This window comes from Pinus tabuliformis, chromosome 9 (genome assembly GCF_031772625.1).
Source record: "Pinus tabuliformis cultivar Carrire ecotype Pingquan chromosome 9, CPIR1, whole genome shotgun sequence".
Classification (NCBI taxonomy): domain Eukaryota; kingdom Viridiplantae; phylum Streptophyta; class Pinopsida; order Pinales; family Pinaceae; genus Pinus; species Pinus tabuliformis.
Genome location: NC_142307.1, coordinates 1,347,380,064 through 1,347,401,094, shown reverse-complemented (window position 1 = coordinate 1,347,401,094; position 21,031 = coordinate 1,347,380,064). Strand labels below are relative to the sequence as shown.

The 21,031-nt window shown below is 39.6% G+C and overlaps 1 protein-coding gene across 2 annotated transcripts in view; it reads right to left on the bottom strand.

Moving 5' to 3' along the window:
• LOC149153498 (uncharacterized) overlaps positions 1–21,031 on the bottom strand; it is a 425,412-nt gene that overhangs the window by 362,655 nt on the left and 41,726 nt on the right. For both annotated transcript variants that reach the window (XM_089441366.1, XM_089441367.1), the window contains one exon: positions 16,634–16,667. In XM_089441366.1, the coding sequence (XP_089297492.1) occupies positions 16,634–16,667 (34 nt within the window). The remainder of the gene's footprint in view (positions 1–16,633; positions 16,668–21,031) is intronic.

Below are 21,031 nucleotides of genomic sequence, written 5' to 3'. Positions count from 1 at the left end.
TCATAATTACATGTCATTATAAAGACCAAACCTAGTTACATTTTACAACAAATTGACTCATGTCATCCCTCACGTTTCAACTCATGAATTGATAAATGTTGAAGTCAAAGGGAGTGCAGATATACAACATTATAAACACTAAGATAACACATGAGGTAGCCCCACCAATGGACTATAATAATAATTTATCTAGCATATATAAAGTTCACAATTTCATGGGTGTATATGGAAAGGAGTCATGCTATGCAACTGCTAACCCACTTCGAGAAAAATCATCATATGAATAGGAAAAGTGTGGCAAACCAATCAGATTCATATCATAACTATCCAAAAAAATTGGAATATAATAAAGAAATCCATCTAGATTAAAATATTATATTGAATAAAGATATGAGAGATAATTGAATTACAATGAGGGCCCCATATAATGTGAAATTTTAATCTAACTGCAGCAAGTGTAAACTAATTCGAAAACAATTTCGGAAGAAATCACATTGCAAGATTTAGTGTAAATTAATTATGCAGTTTATTTGCTACAGCAAATAATGAATAAATCACACTGCAATTTTTCACCATAAAAACACTGCGGAAAATAAAATACTGGAAATTGAGAAATATAGAACACACACACAAAAATATGACACCATTATTTTTGGACAAATGTCCCTGAAAAAAACCAATGCAAGAAAATTGGTGCAACAAATGAGGGTTTTATTATTATGCAGCAGCGTAAATTCTAAGTACAATAAAATTGGACACCAAACTAGCGATCCTCTATGAGAGAAATACTGGCAAAAATATCTGAGGGAATTTATCCTCCTCCATAAGCAATCCTTGCCCCCACTGGCCACAAAAAACTGCTCCGGTGAACTCATGTGTCAGCCTTCAGCGCAAACCATGCACAGGCCAAACTCACACTCCTCCAAAATTGCCTCTGAATCAGTTGTTCTTCCTATAGCTACTGCTGGGAGTCACTAGCTCGGCCTTTTGGAAATTTTCCCGGCCTCCGGCACCTGAAACATCCTCCTGCTCAACCAAATCGAATTGCCCTCTTGAAGCTCTACACAGGCCCTGCATAGCCTCCTGAATAAATAATACGAACTCCTCTCCTAACTCTTCTAGAACTGGAAACTTCTCTGGAAATCTGCTACTCTACCACCTACTACTCAATCACTAGCATGATCTCACTATTGAATCACTTGCTATTGGAAAATCGAACTGCCTTGATCACTGAGTATCTACACTAGTGTGTCTCCATCTACCCCATCGACCTCTTCATATAATCTCTAGTTGAGACTTCAACGGCCATGATTAAATCTTAATCGATGGTTGAGATCATCTCTAAGTCGATCTGTGTGAGTTTCTAGAGTATTTACACCTTTCTCAATTAATTACTGTTAATTAATCATTTTTCCTAAGTTAGACTTAGGAAAATTTTGATTATTGATCAATTAACTTAATTTAATTGTCTCTAGGTGTTTTCTCTAGAAACAATTTCTAGGTTTTGGAGATCTTGTGTTTTTGAACCTCTCTAACCAAAGTCGAGACTAGAACACCTGTCTGATGCTACAAAACTAGTATATAATACTAGGGGGTGCCTTTTCAATAAGAATCGTGTCCTTTAATAAAGATATGTCTTTGGATTATGATGTGTTTTTGTGATTAATTATTAATTATTTTATATTACATGTTTATATTTATTACATTGCCTTCCCCTTTTCAAATGTTTTATCTTCAAAGCATATTCATGAAACAGTTTTACATTTTTGCTCTGGCTTGTAATGTCTTTGCATGATTCTTTATTCTTGATGTTGTCATAATTGATGATACAAAATGGTACGAACTTCTAAGTGTTGACCAATTCATCGAATAGTAAACGGATCTAACCATCTTAATCCAATTCTTTGTGGAACATTGTACTTCTAGTATTTCCAAGATGAATTGTTATTATGAGACTTGTTACCCACCATTTTGTGTGTGATATCCCTAGGAGAAAAAATTTCTCCATGATGGTCCTTAGTCAACAGCCACCAAATAGCTCATTATGTTATTTCTCCACCACCTGAGCCAGTCAGGTGGTCCCTCACCCATCTGTCATGATCATATGTTTGAAGGTGGGACTCCCAAACCTAAAGGTATGCCTTGTCATTTGGTAATTGAGTATTTTAGTTTACTTATCATGGAAACTCTTGGGCATGGATTAATGGGGGGATTCGACAGAAAGAGTGGACTAGGCCCATGCGCTTGTCCCCTAGGTCTCGTTTGGAAGTTAACCTTGAACCCTAGTCTCGTGGGATCTCTTTTACTAACCTTTGGGTTTTAGGGATGGTACTACACGGGAAACCCTGATATTGGTTGTGTGGTCCCGCTTCCTAATCCACATATATCACTCCCCTTCCACTCATTACAACCCCATTCATCTATCCGCCCACCTGGGTCCACATTCCTTCACTGGGTCCACATATGGTTAGCCTTCTCCTCCCCTTTGCCCACAACTTGGGTTGGGCCTGGAATGATGCCCAGAGGTTGATGCAACTAAAAAGAAAAGAAAAAGCATAATTGGCCACATTCAACAGGAAATTGTACCACAAAATGCAAAAGATGGTCTGGACAAACACATTTAGCACGTGGGCAAAAGCCATTACATGAGATTCTACCCCCTTCCATGGCCATCACCCTAGTTCCTATAGGCCTTAGATGAGCTTCCTTTATCATTCAGGAACCCATGATTGTGCCAACCCCTGGTGGGCGATGATTTTCCCCACCTTTAAAGGGGGTATCCACTGCTATACTTTGCACATCATGCTCTCATTCCTTTGAGCCCCGAGCAGTTAACCAAAGAAAATCATAAAAGGCAAAAGGCATACAAAGAAGGGTGGAAAAATCAAGGCCAGGGTAACTCATGTACCATGATTTCTCCCTCCTACACATCATTTACCCAAGTGTGGACTTCCCTTTTATTAGCTACCCTTGTACCATGGCATGTGACCCAAGTTGTCCCCCTTCATCCCCTACTCTGTTCCATCATTTTATCACATGCCACCACCATTTGAAGGATGTACCATGAACATACCCCCCCTTTAGAAGCAAAAACCACCTAATAGGGTGTTAGGTTAACACCCCTTAGAGCTTGGAGACATTAGCACATGCCAAAGCCCACTACGGAAGGGCATGCCATTATGAAGTGCCCACTTGTTCTCCATGGTTTGTAAACTTTTTTACTTGGATTTCTTGAATGACTCGATATGCTGGAAAGCACGAGACGCATTGGATCTTATGCAGGATTGCAGATGGTCTCCATTTTGGGTTTGGTCTCCCTATACGAGGTCCTAACCCTCTAAAGGGCTAGATTGGCACACATAGGGTGTGTGTAGAGAGCCTTGGGCCTCCACAGCACCAGACAACATTCCATGGATCCCCAAAGTCATTCATAGATTGCTCGTGGTTCACCTATTTGACAAGGAAGATGCATTTGGTTCACCATGCCCAGTCGGGCCCACAACTACATCATGCACTTAGCAGATGACCCAGGACCTATATGATGATGTGGCATCAATTGTACCATCATCCCAGCCCTTCCAGATGGTCTACAAGCATCTTCGATCTGTTTGAAAACCCATGAGGGCACTTGTGTGGCCCCACACGCATTTGGGAGCACCACAAGTTTATTACTTGGAGAACAAGGGGCCAACCCCTTGTCCACTGCTTTTGGGAGTCTTATCTCACATTATGGCACCAATGGGTTTCATTAGGCCTCCTTTAAGGCCCAACGACACATGTTATTGATCATTCGACCCTCTTGAGAGGCATTACTCTTTTATTATTGAGCTAGTTTAGTGGGCTTGTCACCAAACAGTTGTTATTATGCACATTATATTATTTTAGGGGCTCAATTTGGTCAAATTTGCTAAATTAAACTCATTAGACATTGTATAAATAGATGAGAGGTGATTCATTTTCTCATCGTCACTTTGGATTGGATCTCTCTTGTCTTTAGAGAATTTAGCACTTTTCCTGGGATGAAGAATTGGAGCATGGATGAATTTTGATGTTTGGATTGGAGTATTTTTTATCTTAGAGCTTCTTTATTGTCAAATGTCGATGGTTGGATATGTTCTATTACATGTAAGTACACACTTTTAATGCTATTTTTGTTTTACTTTTGTCATGTGCATTGAATGGGATTTTCGCTATAATAGGGCTAATTACAGCATTGCATAATTGCAAATTTGTGGAATTGTTGTTTCTATATAGCATCTCTCAATGTTTGGGCCATGTATGTGAATTAAATCTCCTAGAGATAATTCCATCAGGGAATTGATCTTGATAAGCCATCTCCTTTGCCAAGCAAAGTATAAAAGTTTTGAGGTCTCTTCCTCTTGCCCTAAAGATTGAGTGAAGAAGTCCTTAAGGCCTCCTTGACCAAAATACAAGGTCCTTTCTCATCATTATCCTAGACTCCATTCTCCCCAAGGATTAAGGCACTAATCCTTGATGGAAATAACACTGAGAAGGGAGGTGAATCAGTATTATCAAGTTCTTTTTAATAAATCTTCCTTATTTATACTTTGAATTATTCTTGTATGTCAGTACCTTAAAACAATGAGCATGAACAAGAAAAACAGATAGTCACACCAAAGAACACCAGATATAAGGTGGAAACCCAATGTGGGTGAAAACCACCTGCTGCAATATGTCTCTATCTTCTTTCAATTAGAAACTCCTTTTACAATGATTTTGTATTGGTGCAGTCCTTTACCAGTACGCAGGCTGCAACCTGCAGAGAGCTACAACTCTCTCTCGTTTTCCAGTCTCTCCTGGAAGGGAGCTACAACCCCCTACTTCTTTTCTTTCAAGGACCACTTTTCATAAATTTTCAAACTGGATCCAAGAATATCAAATAAACATCAAGTACATGCAAATTACCCAAACTCCTTATACAATCAACCAAGAATTACCCAACTTCTCAGAATGCTGTAAACAGAAAGATAGTACCAGAAATATAAACCCAGAATCCTGCAGCAATAAATAGAAGATGATCAACAAATGTTTGAGGACAAATACGCAATTTTTCTTTATCTGGACTGCGTGGCTTCGCACTTCACCTTCTGCGTCTCTGCGTATCCCCACAGAGAGCCTTCCACTGCACCGCGTACCCACGCACTGTTTCTTCAATCACGCCACGTACTACTACTGTGGCCACGCACCCTCAAATGCTATCGCGCCGCATATCTACACACCTGCGGCTTCTGTAGCGCCGCGTACTTTCACTGTGCCTCCGCACCTGAACCTCTACCACGCCGCGTACCTTTACTGTTCTTCCGCACCTGAGCCTCTATCACGCTGCGTACCAACGCACTGTGCCTTCTTCTGCTGTGCGTACCCACGCACTGCGCCTTCTTCTGCTGTGCGTACCCCCGCACTTGCACCGTTAATCACCTGCGAACCTCTGATTAGGGCCAAATTGGCAGTCCACCAATGTGCCACAGATAGTCAGATGCCCAGATATGATCATGCGCCCGAGAGATCACACTTCATAGATTCACATTCAACTTCACTTTTATATAGATCAAGCTTTTAAACCGATAACCCAATATTTCAGATCTTAAGATTTTCAATTTGCAAAAGACACATTGGCCAAGTGATCTCCTTCCCTATTTATAGTCAAGCCCTCATTCACACCATGGGACAAAACCATCAAATAACCAAAACAAGGGATCCAAACCGGGGCTAAATTAGATCCTATACCACGGGCCAAAACCAAAGAATCAAGAACGGCGGGCTAAATACCACAGGCCAAAAATAAGAAACCCCACGTGAGCGCGCTTCTCTGCCTTGAAGTGAGTGAACTGGGGGTACGCACCTCATGAACGGGTAACCTGCGGGTATGAACGCACTTCCTGGCCGGCGTACCTGCGGGCCCGCACCTTTTGAATCATTCACCTGCATACCTCTTAATTTCCATCATTTTGATAGCCTGAACAGAGCATTGCCACTTGAGTGAGTTGCCATCAAGTACAACACCTGTAACATAGAGCCATATCAGAATCATAATACCAACAATCTCCCCCTTTGGACTTGATGGCAACCTCAAGATCCTCAACGTCATTCTCCCCCTTTGACATCAAGGGCAAAGGGTTATGCTCCCCCTAAGAACATGCTCCCCCTGACTATAAACCAGATCCACCAAACACCATAAATGACCATATTGCAGCAATATTCATACCAGCATCCATGATCTCCTCCTGTACTTCCTCCATAATGCCAACAATGCATTATATGCTCCCCCTGAACCTGTGCCATCAAATGTATACCCCATATGATCCTCACATACAACAACAGATGAGATTCAACAACAAGATGATGCATCAACAACCCCCAGCTTTTGCCTGAGATATTCAAAGGCCTCCCTGGGCAATGGTTTGGTGAGTATATCAGCAACCTGTTCTTTAGAAGGAACATACTCCAACTTGACCTTTTGTCCAAGCACTTGTTCCCGGAGAAAGTGATACTTGATTGGTATGTGCTTGGTCTTTGAATGCATGACTGGGTTCTTTGAAATGCTTATTGCACTTGTATTATCACATAAGATGGAGATAGGTGATGTACAAGTGATTTGAAAATCCTGCAAGGTCTGCATCATCCAAAGGAGTTGAGTGCAGCAAGATGCAGCAGCAACATATTCCGCTTCAGTTGTAGACAAGGCAATCGAACTCTGTTTCTTGCTGAACCAAGATACTAATCTGGAGCTCATAAAGAATGCACCACCACTTGTGCTCTTCCTGTCATCCACGCTTCCGGCCCAATCTGCATCTGCATAAGCATGAAGTGTGCGATCTGTATCTCTGGGATACCATAAGCCATAGTTTTGAGTTCCTTGAAGATATTTGAAGATTCTCTTTACTGCCTGAAGATGAGTTTCCTTTGGATTTGCCTGAAATCTTCCAACTATTCCCACTGCATGCATGATGTCTGGTCGGGTACCTGTCAAATAAAGTAGACTTCCAATCATAGATCTGTAGGTTGGTTGATGCACTGCTGCTGATTCATCATTTGCACTGAGGCTACATCCTGTGACCATGGGTGTACATACTGGTTTTGCATCTTCCATGCCATATTTCTTCAAAATATGCTTGAGATACTTGGTTTGAGACAAAAATATCCCTCCTTCCTTTTGTTGGATTTGCAAACCAAGAAAATATGTCAGTTCTCCCAGCAAGGACATTTCAAATTCTTTCTGCATTACCAAGGCAAAGCTTTGACTCATAGCTTCTTCATTGCTGCCAAAGATAATGTCATCTACATACACCACAAGTATTAGCAATTTGTCGTTTTCAACTTTTATATAAAGATTGCTATCTGCTGATCCTTTTGAAAAGCCTTGTTGATGAAGATATTTGTCCAAACGATAGTACCAAGCCCTTGGAGCTTGTTTGAGACCATAGAGAGCCTTTTTCAATCTGCATACAAGATTTGGATCATTTCCAAGAATGAAACCATCTGGCTACTCAATGTATACTTCTTCTTTCAAGTCTCCATTCAGAAAGGCTGATTTCACGTCCATTTGAAATACTTTGAAGTTTTGAAAGCTTGAGAGAGCAAGGAACATTCGGATGGCCTCAAGTCTTGCAACAGGAGCACAAGTTTCTTCAAAATCTATTCCATCTTGCTGCGCATACCCTTTACAAACAAGTCTGGCCTTGTTTCTAATTACTTCTCCATTTTCATTCAATTTATTTTTGAAGACCCATTTTGTCCCTATAACATTCTTATCCTTTGGTCTAGGGACCAACTCCCAAGTGTTGTTCTTTTCGATCTGCTCAAGTTCTTCATCCATTGCTTTGACCCAACATTCATCTTTGCATGCCTCTTTCATATTTTGTGGTTCAGTGGAAGAGAGTAATGCCAAATAGCTTGAAGCTTCTGCAATTGTTCTTCTTGTTTGTACACCTGCTTCTTTCTGCCCCAAAATCTGAGATTCTGGATGATTCTTCTGAACATACCTGGATGGAGACTTCTCTTCTATCCTTATCTGTTCCTTTGGTTCTTCTTGAGGTTCTTCTTCTTCATCATTCTGTCTTTGAGGATAGTCTTCATCTTCTTCGATATCTTCATGATGTACTTGCCTAGGAATGTATCCCTTCTCATCAACCACTACATCAATGCTGTCAACAATTCTTCCAAGTCTTTTATTGTAGCACTTGTATGCTTTGTTGTGTGGAGAATAACCAAGAAGAATGCCTTCATCTGCTCTAGGTTCAAGTTTGCCAAGTTGCTCATCAGTATTTTTAATATAGCATTTGCTCCCAAAGATTTTGAAGTGCTTTACCGAAGGAGTCTCACCATACCAGAGCTCATGAGGGGTTTGAGTGCTGTTCACCCGGACATTTGTTTTGTTGAGAATAACAATCGTAGCATATGCAGCTTCACCCCAGAAAGTTGCGGGAGTTCCAGACTCATCAAGCATAGCACGAGCCATTTGTTGGACTGTTCTGTTCATTCTTTCCACCACTCCATTTTGCTGAGGAGTTCTAGCTGTAGAGAATTCTCTTCTTATCCCATGTTCTTCACAGAAATCGAAAAATTCATTTGAGGTGAACTCCCCACCTCTGCCGGACCTGAGGCACTTAATTTTGTATCCTGATTCATTTTCAACCAAGGCTTTAAAGGATTTGAATTTTTCGAATGCTTCATCTTTGTGCTTCATAAGTCCTAACCAGACAAACCTGGAGAAATCGTCAATGAATAATATCAAGTATTCTTCTCCTCGAGGTGTCCTTTTCCTGAATGGACCACATACATCTGTATGTACTAGCTCAAGAGGCATGCTAGCTGATCCTTCCTTCTCCAGAAAGTTAGTTCTGGTTTGCTTTCCAAACTGACATGATTTGCATATGGTGTTTTCTGGAATTTTGATATCTGGAAGACCACGAACTGCCTGATATTTGCATGCTTTCCTTATTTGTGAAAAGCTTAGATGCCCCAACCTCCGGTGCCATAACCAGTGCTCATCATCCTTGCTCAGATAGCATTGTTGTTGTCCTTCTTCAAATATGTATAGATTATTTGGAGTTCTTTTATCTTTGATCACTGTTTCACCTGTATCAAGATCACGAACAAGACATCCATTTGATCTAAATATCACCTCGGTTTCATGATCACACATCTGGCTGACACTCAGAAGATTATGCTTCAATCCATCAACATACAAAACATTTCCAGCTTTGACCTTTTCTTTTAACTGAGCAGTGCCTTTTCCTTTTATAGCTGCAGGAGTATCATTTCCAAAAGAAACTTTCTTTCCCTTTTCTAAAGCAGAATATGATTCAAGTTTTTCTTTATCACCTGTCATATGCTTCGAACATCCACTGTCAATGTACCATAGATTTTCCTGTCCCTCTGCATAAAATGCTATCCCACATCTTTCTGTTTGTGGTTCCTTTATTCTCCATGTTTTGGTGCTTGAGGCTTGTTCCTTTGTCTGCTGAAACCTGCTCCTGTATTCAGAATCTTCATGACCAAAGTTATTGCAAATAGAACATTCAACTTCATTTTCAAGAGCCGAAAAGTTGTTATAGGTCATTTTTGTAATCCCGGTCATACTTCTTTGTTTTTGAGCTTCTCTAGTCATGATTGTTTTATATGCAACACATTGAGCTGCTTTGTGACCAAAGTTATGGCAAGAGAAAGCATTGTCCATTGAAGAAACTTCTGCGGTTATCAAATCTTCCGGCCAAATGATTGTAATTTCTATTGTCATCCATTCTTGAAGCAAATTGAGAGGATTTTACTTGTGGCTGGTTGTAGTTTTTGTTCATCCTTAAGACGGATTGCCCCTGGTTTACCTGATAGTCTTTGTTTGTTCTTGATGTAATTCGTCCCTGCTTTACCTGGTGATCTTCATTGTGCTTTTGCTCATTCCTTCTTGCTGCATCAAGATAACTCTTTGAGGTGGATGCTTGAGAAGTTTCTCCATTATACTCCAGACCTGTCTTGTTTAGTGGAGAACGTTGTACATTGATGATCTCATCTAGAGTTTCAGATCCTTTGACAAACTTAAGATTAATAGCCTTTGTTTTCTCAATCTCTTTTCTAAGACCAACAATTTCACCTTCTAATTTTTCAAGATATTTTTCCTTTTCATCAATTTGAAATTGTAGAGTATCAATGATCATATTCTTTTCTTCTATACATCTCTTGAGTCTAGAAATTTCTTCATAAAGGCTATCCACATCTATAGCATCCATGTAATCATCATCTTCAAATGCCATTAAAAGTTTATAGTCATTACCTCGTTCATCTCCTTCGTAGCTCAAGACAATCTTGTCCCATATTTCCTTTGCGGATTTATATTGCATAACCTTCACGAATTCTGTTTGAGATAAGCATCCCAGCAGAGTATTGATTGCTTTAGCATTTGTTTCATATTTCTTCTTCTCGGCCGGATCTGTAGGAGTAGTTGAAGGAAAAGTGTAGCCTGTATCTATGTTATCCCAAACTTCTGTACCAAGAGATTGAAGATAGGCAGTAACTCTTACCTTCCAATAATTGAAATTTGTCCCATCAAAAATTGGTGGCCTGATTGATGCTTCCCTCTCGTAGTTGCTCATGATGAATGATCTTCCTTCAAGCGATCAAGCTTCTCTGAAGGACCTGCTCTGATACCAATTGTTGGAAATAATACTGAGAGGGGGGGTGAATCAGTATTATCAAGTTCTTTTTAATAAATCTTCCTTATTTATACTTTGAATTATTCTTGTATGTCAGTACCTTAAAACGATGAGCATGAACAAGAAAAACAGATAGTCACACCAAAGAACACCAGATATAAGGTGGAAACCCAATGTGGGTGAAAACCACCTGCTGCAATATGTCTATATCTTCTTTCAATTAGAAACTCCTTTTACAATGATTTTGTACTGGTGCAGTCCTTTACCAGTACGCAGGCTGCAACCTGCAGAGAGCTACAACTCTCTCTCGTTTTCCAGTCTCTCCTGGAAGGGAGCTACAACCCCCTACTTCTTTTCTTTCAAGGACCACTTTTCATAAATTTTCAAACTGGATCCAAGAATATCAAATAAACATCAAGTACATGCAAATTACCCAAACTCCTTATACAATCAACCAAGAATTACCCAACTTCTCAGAATGCTGTAAACAGAAAGATAGTACCAGAAATATAAACCCAGAACTCTGCAGCAATAAATAGAAGATGATCAACAGATATTTTAGGACAGATATGCAATTTTTCTTTATCTGGACTGCGTGGCTTCGCACTTCACCTTCTGCGTCTCTGCGTATCCCCGCAGAGAGCCTTCCACTGCACCGCATACCCACGCACTGTTTCTTCAATCACATCGCGTACTACTACTGTGGCCACGCACCCTCAGATGCTATCGCGCCGCGTATCTACGCACCTGTGGCTTCTGTAGCGCCGCGTACTTTCACTGTGCCTCCGCACCTGAACCTCTGCCACGCCGCGTACCTTTACTGTTCTTCCGCACCTGAGCCTCTATCACGCTGTGTACCAACGCACTGCGCCTTCTTCTGCTGTGCGTACCCACGCACTGCGCCTTCTTCTACTGTGCGTACCCCCGCACTTGCACCGTTAATCACCTGCGAACCTCTTATTAGGGCCAAATTGGCAGTCCACCAGTGTGCCACAGATAGTCAGATGCCCAGATCTGATCATGCGCCCGAGAGATCACACTTCATAGATTCACATTCAACTTCACTTTTATATAGATCAAGCTTTTAAACCGATAACCCAATATTTCAGATCTTAAGATTTTCAATTTGCAAAAGATACATTGGCCAAGTGATCTCCTTCCCTATTTATAGTCAAGCCCTCATTCACACCATGGGACAAAACATCAAATAACCAAAACAAGGGATCCAAACCGGGGCTAAATTAGATCCTATACCAAGGGCCAAAACCATAGAATCAAGAACGGCGGGCTAAATACCACGGGCCAAAAATAAGAAACCCCACGTGAGCACGCTTCTCTGCCTTGAAGTGAGTGAACTGGGGGTACGCACCTCATGAACGGGTAACCTGCGGGTATGAACGCACTTCCTGGCCGGCGTACCTGCGGGTCCGCACCTTTTGAATCATTCACCTACGTACCTCTTAATTTCCATCATTTTGATAGCCTGAACAGAGCATTGCCACTTGAGTGAGTTGCCATCAAGTACAACACCTGTAACATAGAGCCATATCAGAATCATAATACCAACAATCCTCCAATAGGTGGTCACTCAATGAATAATTTTATTCACCTTCCCCTCTCTTTTCTAGGTCTAGCCAAGTTGGGTCACCTAGGGCATCATTTTCCAGACAAAATGGCCCAAGAAAAAGTTCGATCTCCTAGCATCTCCTATGTTGGTGTGTCCTCAAGGCCTCCTCCAATTTTGAAGCTATTCCGACGGTGGAGTTGTGAGATAACCCAAGCCTTAGCTCTGAGATCAAACTTTGCCCTAGTGTTCCCAAGGCTAGTGCCTCATAAGATCAATTTGACACCTCCAAGTGAAAATTCTTGCTTTGATCCTTTCCCCCTCCTTGTCTAGGTTAAAAACATCATTGGTTGTTAGATTCTTCCCCGTTAACCTAGGCTGGCACCACTTGGTCTCGTGTTGTCCCACACGTTTAAAAAGTCAAATCTTCAAAAACCATTCGGAAAGTCAAGTCCAATAAGGATTTTAGGATTGGGAAATTCCTTCATAAGGCATATTCCTCTAACCTAACCCTCAAATCCTCACCTCCTCATCCTAGAAAGCGTTGTACCTTGCTTAAGAAGCAAGTAAGTTGTATTCATAAAACCCTTCTAGGAAAAGGATTATTAGGGTCACCTCACATCCATTGGTTGATTCAACCTTCACAAGTGACCTTCTTTATAAGGAGTATCCTCCCATCGATGAAAGTCTGTAAAGAGTAGGGAGTCTTAGCTAAGGTGACAGTGGGCTAAGCCTCCATCGTTGCCCTTTGATCTCGCAGTTGCCCTTCAAGAGTCCCTTTTATGCCCCCTGCTAGTTTGAGCGGTAACAAGACTCAATTGAACTAGTGTCAATACTCTTCAAAAAATACGTCAATTATTTTTGTTCTAAGCGACGTTGATATATCGATTGATTAAGGTTCCTGCTTTTGTGATTAGAATGAAAATAAGTTGTCTTTGTAGCATGATTTTCCCTTATTGTACTTGTAGCATTTCCTAAATTTACTTTTGGTATTAATGTTCTTAATGCACTAATGTTGTTGCTTTGTTGATTGTTGAATTTCTATTAGTAAGTACACTTGGAATTTCCATCATTTGTACTTCAACATCTCAATACATCTTTAATTCAACTGGATTAGCATCTTCTTGAGTTGTGATGTTGATTAGCACTATATTTGGTCCTTTCTCCACAACTTACATATTTTCATTTGAAGACTTCGATGTTTCCTTCAAGTTCTTCTAACTTATTTTCCAGCGACTCCTTACCATTCTTAAGCTTCCTAATTTGTGTAAGTTTTGATTATGATTCCTTAATTGTGAAAGTTTTTCAATTTCTAATTTGTCGATTTTAATATGTTTTGATTCTCATGTTTCTCACCTTTTAACTGTCTGATTTCTCCTAGCAATGTTTGACTAAGGATCCTTTGGCAAGAATTTCCTTCACCTTTCTCTAAAAGGCTCTTCTTAAATTTCTTCTCGAGATCTTCCTTCTCTTGTTCTAATCTTTTATACCCTGCTTTGTAACCTTTGTCTTATTAATTTGTGCAAGTAATTGTTTACAGTGATCTTTTGGGCAAGAAATTTCCTCGTTCTTCTCTAATAATTCATAGTCAAACATATTTTCTAGATCCTTAAATTTTTCTTCTTGTTTAACTAGTTCATCCTCTATTTTTTCTATTTACAATTGTATTTGTGTGTCACTTTGATTCGATCAGAGTAAAAGTTATATCACAATTTTTGCAACTGACTATTTGTTTTCTGAATGACATCACATTTAAACTCCTTTGCACAAAAAGGGCATTTCGCCAAAAACGTGAAATTTTTTGTGGAATCCATAATTCCAACCTCATAATAAATGATGAGTTGGTATACCTTTATTATTTCCGTTGAATATATATATATATATAGAACTTTGAATAATTTTTTTCCGTAGAACTTTTGTAATTGGTGATCAATATCGTCTTCATAAATTTCGAAAAGACTCTTTGTTAAATCCCTGTAGGCTTTAGAAATACCTTTAGAAATTTTGACTTACGAAATGGTTATACTACTATTAAGTATGGTTTTCTTCTTATGCCAACTTGAATGTACCTTGACTTGGGAATTGAACAACCCTGCAGTTGTCAAATTGAAACTTGGATAAAACATATAAAACCTCCACTCAATTACCCTATTAATTTAACTATTTACCAATGATGAGGTGCGTAATATACTTTTAATATATTTTTAATGATTCTACCACCACCTTCTATGATGGTACAATGAGGCACAACTTCCTTTTGGCAGTTTAAGGCAACAATTTTGATTAGACAAAACTCTAGCCACGATGATTAAAGAAGGCATGTGAAGTTTCTTCTAGTCTTCAATATTGTGGCAACATGCACAACCCTAGATGGTACAGTCCTCTTCAACATCAGCTACAAACCATTGCAGATTTAATTGACAACCATAGCTTCATAGTTTTAATACAAAGAGCCAACAATCAAACTGCAATGGCACCTACTTGTAAAAGGTAGAATTGACACAGACATAGTTAAAAAATGAAACACTTACTCTAAATTCTCTTCAAAAATAGAATTACCTATAAATATACTAAATAAACAAATATGTGATATTTACTTGTCATTTCATGTGTGCATATTTTCAAAGGCATAGGCCATGGGAAACTACACCTACAGGGGCTGCATCCATATAAACAATACTTTGGGAATGATTTGATCATTGTGGGGACATATTAATCACATGCATACTGTCCACTCTTATTTTTTAGTTATTAAAGTGGGTTTCATCACCCATGTTTTCAACATGTCAAGATGAGTAGCAAATCTTGCTAGGAAGGAAAGAGTTGTTCCCTATCTGTACAGCCCTATTTCTTACTCATATGTAAGGAACTCAGAGGAAATGTTATATAATTATATTGTACCCATCTGTAAATGGTGATTGTTAATGTGGCAGCTCAAGGACAAATTCCCTCCATTGAACAACCTTCCTCATCAAGGAAGACCCCTCCTAGCCCTTGAAACAATTTAATTTGGTCAAGGAAAAATATGATTTTTAAGGTGAAACCCACATGTGCACAAAAGTACAAGTCGGCATGGGCAAGCTAATTTGACCCCCCTAAGGCTCACAGAAATAGAGCTTATATCACATCACATTGGAGCATCATCATCATACATCACATCTTCTCTCTCTTGTTTGGATTGGTTTGTTCAGGTCTGCAATTGGACGTCCAATCTCACATGTGCAAAGGAAAGGAAGGATATTATGTCTTTACCAGTGTTGAATTTCCATTTAGGGTTGCTTTGACCAGCAAGGAAAAGGGTTTGTTTGACTTGGATTTTGACCTGTTATTGGAGGCCGAGTTGATTGGCATTTGGACCAAATTTTTCTGGGCAGTTTGACCAAGGTTGACTGAAAAAAATGCCTGAAGTAGACTGCAAAATTTCTGAAGTTTGACCGCAGGCTCTCTCTCTTTTGACCAAGTTTTTGGAGGCTGTTTTGACTGGGTTTGACTGAGCTTGGAAGGCCAAATTATTTGACTGTTGAGTCTTGACTAAGCTGATTTGGAAGGCTGTTGACCATTGACTTTTGGACTGGTTAGGGCATCATTTGCTGATGTTGACTTTGACAGAATTGCAGATTTGACTTTGAGGCACATCTTTTGTATATTGGTTGGTTGGTCTTTTGGATAGTCAAAGGTTTGACTTTGACTCTTTTGTTGATGAATTGGAACATTGTATCTCTGTGCTGAACATTTAATGACAATCTAATAGAAGAAGAATTTTGAAAGGGTTTTTCCCAGGTATTTGACCAAATCTTGTGTCTCTTTTGTTCTTGTTCTTGGTTGTCTTCTATTGCATTTGAATTACTATTCTATCTACAATTGCTTACTGTCATTGGAAGATTGAATTTATTTGAAAAGTGATTGCTAATTGAAGAATAATTGGAATAAGTGATTGTGCTAAGCATAGAACAGTGGAAAATTAACAGTGATGAGGCAGATTCATGTGCAAGCCGTCCTTAAATAAATGATGTCCCGTGATCAAGGACCAATCAAAGGAGGGTCTTGACAAGAGGCCTGGCTGACATTGCAAAATTTCCTAAAAGTGAGACTATTCGCTAGATAAACAATATCAGACTTCATCATCACATACCCCTAGTAAGTGAGTAGGTCCATTTATGCTAATACTAACATTCTTTTGCTTGTTCTTCAAATGTTGAGAACCACTCCCTAACAAGCATAATAGTAGTCAAAGTGAACAATTATTGATATGCTAACTTGTGTGTTCCCAATGCCCATAAACATGGATCTCTAAAGAACATAATAAATGTTTCAATCATTTTCTCCACGGCATCCCCTCTCTAGTCAACCAACATAAATAAAACAAGACGAAGCGAGTCAACATGAGCATTTCATTTACCTTTGAATCAAATTCAACTCCTGATATCCATTCCCTGCAAAGAAAGAATGTAATCAAAGCATAAATGAAAGGATAGTATTTGTCACGGTACCCATCTATCTTTAATCAAACCAATAACTCTCAATGTTAAGAACAAAGCAATAACTTCCTAAAACAATAAAGAGCAAAAAATCTTACTGTCCTCAATTAATTTTATTTCACCATAACACTTGTAACTATTAATTTTTAATAGAGTAGATGGAATTCAAATTTTAAATGTAGTTTTAAAAGTAATAAATCGCAACCAGTCGATATACAATGGAAGAAATATCATCTTTAGCATATGAAACACAAATCAGCTCCCAAGAAAGAGAAGCAACATGAACAATTTTATAGTGAATATACTCTAGCATGTTTTCTATTGAAATCATCGTCTTCCTATGGAGTAACAAAAATGTTGTTATTTTCAAGGATGTAATGTTTGTTCAAGTTTTTATGAAGCTTTCTATAGACAAACTTGCTTCACAAACCATGCAAGACTGTGAATTCTTCATTAAAATTATTTGAACTTTTATAGCCATAATGCATGTTCTTTCTAAAAATCACAATCTAAATATAATAAGGAAAAAAAATATATATTATTTAAAAATAACAAGAATAATTGCATGATTATGGATAACAAATCTCACTGCAATAAATTGAAATTCGACAAGGTGTAACTAATATTACGTGAGGACAACGTTCTTGAACATGTAATGGCACTGCAGGAGTTGACACTAATTAGTAAGCTCTATGGTAGAATTATTTCAAAAAGTATTTTCCTTTTGGATTCAAAAATTGTGGCATCCTATGTTGGGTTACATCCCATATTTTAGCCAAAACCTACCTTGCATTTACCTATAGAACAACGTGGGATGTAAATCACATCCTAGGCAGAAGATGGTACTGGGGGAGCTCGTTGCTAGCTCAAATACATTGGTCACACTACTTTAATATGAGCATTGAGGCATGAGAAATAGAACATCCATATTGTATGGATCAAACTAACCGCGTTGACTCTCAAATTATGGAACAAGCAATGCTTGCAAGCAATTGGCGAAAGTATGAGTAGCTTTAAATATTTTGGGAAAAGGATTGCAAATTAGGGAAGGTCAAATTTGGGGCTAGGGCTTTTGTGGAGAACGATTTGGATGGCAAGCAACCAGATAGTTTGGATGTTGAAATTGGCACCTAGACCTATCATCAATCACTAGGCTATGTTGGAATACCTTATAGATGTTCATACTTCCACCTGTACAAAGCCAGCAGTCAAAGATGCTCTACCAATTAGAAAAATGAAAGAATAAGAGTATAATCACAATATACAAAGCATGAAAGTCGAAGTTGGTATGTCCTAGGACCTGTGAAGGGAAGATGAACATAACAATGTACTAGGACATTCACAAGGTTCTCCATTTAGGCCATAACCAAATGCATCATAATAGAAAACTTCCAATGCCCTTAGTTTAACTTCCAGCATGTACCCAGAAGCTCTCATGGTGTTCAACCACATGCAAGTGATGGAATATTGTTGCAACAATCTATTAGAGCCTAGAGGACCCACCTATAGCAACAGAAAGCATGTTATGCAAATATAATTTTGCTCAATTGATTCCAAATAATTTGTTGGAAGTTGTAGTGCTTGTGGAAACTCCCTTAATTCTCAAAATGATTGCGGTAAACATATTCTGAATTCCCCCTCTAAGAAAAAGAGTAGCTCCAATCTAAACCAACCTCAAAATGGGACTTATATTCTACCTAACAGTCCCTTGGTAAACGTTATAGGAAACCCTCTTTTCTTACCCTACAACACTAGGTTAAAGGAGTCAAACCCTGGCTAGTCGTTTTCCTTAAAGTTGATACGAGTGTTCACGATGAAAATTATATCTTCTTTGTTCCTTTAAAACCCGTAATTCAAATCAAGAGGAGGTAGGTATTCAAAGAGATATAGGATTAGATTTTGGGAATCACCCAACTTCGAAAAGAAAATCATACCTTACCCAAGTGTGAAAAATCAGTTACCCGATTCCTACTCCAGCGAACTGATAATATTTCACCTACTTGTTAAATTACTTGAACAAGTTACTTGCAGTTTTCTACGGCAAATACTGAAATACATACACTGCAGCCTACACAAAATAAAATACTGCGGAAACTAAATACTGCACTAGAGAGAAATAAACACACACATCAACGCAGTTGTTTTTTGACAATGTCCCCGGAAAAACCCAGTGTGAGAAAACTAGTGCAGCAGCTAAGTGTTTTAATTATTATGAAGTAGTAAATCTGAGTACAAATCGTTGGATGCCCAAACTGGCTATCCGATACAGAGAAATGTTGGCAAAGAGTTAGTGAGAAAAATCTCACACTGATTCGGGAGATCCGACATTGATCAAGGGCTAGCTGGCTGGCCCCACGCTGCCTCTACACAGCTTCTGCGTCAATCCTATGCAGATCTGCGTCACCTCCTCTGTTGATCTCTTGTTGTTTGGAAATTCGACATTTTGACCCTCCGGTCTCACATCTAGGCTTATGGCACTGGATCTCGACTCTCCCAGCTGGATTTCGAACTCGCTATGAAGCTTTGCGTTGCCTCTGCCTGGCACTGCGCTGCCTCACTAAATTGCTCTATGCCCTTTTTGTTTTGCACTCTCCGAATCTGGAAAACTCTCTTCCAGACTAATATCCTTGCCCCTCACTGCAAGAAGATCACTCGATCTCACTCCGGCAACTCAACGTTGCTACTTGTTAAATTTTGGTATGTTTTATGCTTAGCACAATTTACTTCAATTTTTCATATTAGCCCAATGACAATATTCAAATTAGCAATCACATCAACATGATAGTAAAGTGCAGATAGAACATAAACATAAATCGCAAAAAACAAGCCAAGACAAGAGGACACAAGATGTGGCGCCAGCCAGGTACAAACCCCAATGTGGGGATCCCTTGATCAATTCTTCTTATATTCTTCAATAGTTCAGCAGAGAGAGATAGTACATATACATCAGAAGTCAACACTTTGACATGACAAAATAAGAGCAGAGATCTTCACCATAAAGATGAGGTTGCAGATCTGAGGACATGGACTGCAGTTCTGAACTCGGATGAAGGCAAACACTCTCCAAGGTGATTCCATCACCTTGTTGCATCCATCACCAAGCTGCATCCAACATCATGTTGCATCTCATCATGTTGCATCCTACATCATGTTGCAGCGTACATCATGTTGCATATCATCATGCTGCATCCTTCACCATGCAGCATCTCATCATGCTACATCCAAGCTGTTAGATAACTAGGCCCTTCAAGGGTTGCAAACCACCTAGAAGAGACTCTCCTAATCCATGTTGCCATCTGAACTCAAAGCAAACTGTAATACTGCCTTGGAAGAGCCTTAGTTGCTTGCTATGGCTTGCATCCTAGCAAAGCAGCTAGTTGTAGCTATAGACTAAGAAACCCTTCAAATCAAGCTCACGGATCATCACCAATATGCCCAGACATTCCTTAATTAGGCTAAGTTGTCATCTACAGCAATGTGGCATCATGACAGCAATTAAGGGTACTGCAACAAGGTCTCTTGAGCTGCTAATAGACTACGGTTTAGTTCATCTTAGGATAGCATGTAAGGATCTCTTTGAACAGCAATACGAGTCTTCACAAGACTATTAATGGGCCTCTCTTAACAGCAGATTAGGGCTGCGTAATAAGGACCTTGAGACAGCAGATTAGGGGCCACTTTCATGCTGCGTATAGGTACTCCCTTTTCACCACTACAAGTCTCCCTTTTAACTATGGCCAGACATCCTCGTAACAGTAGCAAGGTCCTTAGATGATTGCGGCTTAGATCCCTCCATGGACTGCGTATACGTCTCTTCCTTGACTGCGTCTACGGCACCAGCTTGCTTGTGACACTTGATAAGACTGCGGTTAGGGCTTTTCAAGGCCCCCTCTTTATAGCGAATACTTTTGCTACCTATGAAACCCCCACTAACTGCATTCTAGGTGACAAGAACAGCGGCATTAGACCTGCGTTTAGGTCACTTCCAACTGTGTTATGGAGGCCTTCTTCCCTGACTACGTTTGGGCTCCTTCCATGATTGTGTTAGAGTCTAGGGCATCCTTCCATGACAGTGTTAGCCTTCATGACCACGTATTAGATTTAGGGCATCATTAGGCAGAGGTTAGGGCTTCTCCATACTAGCGTTAAGGCCTCTTCTTGGACTGCGTAGGAGAGCCTCCTTTAGGGCAGTGTAGGTGCCTCTTCTTCAACGTGATACTCATGCTCCATGACTGTAATTTAGGGCAGCGTATAGATCTCTTCAAACAACGTCTAGAGCTAGGGCAAACCCTCTAGGGCAGCGTATCCCCTTTAGATCT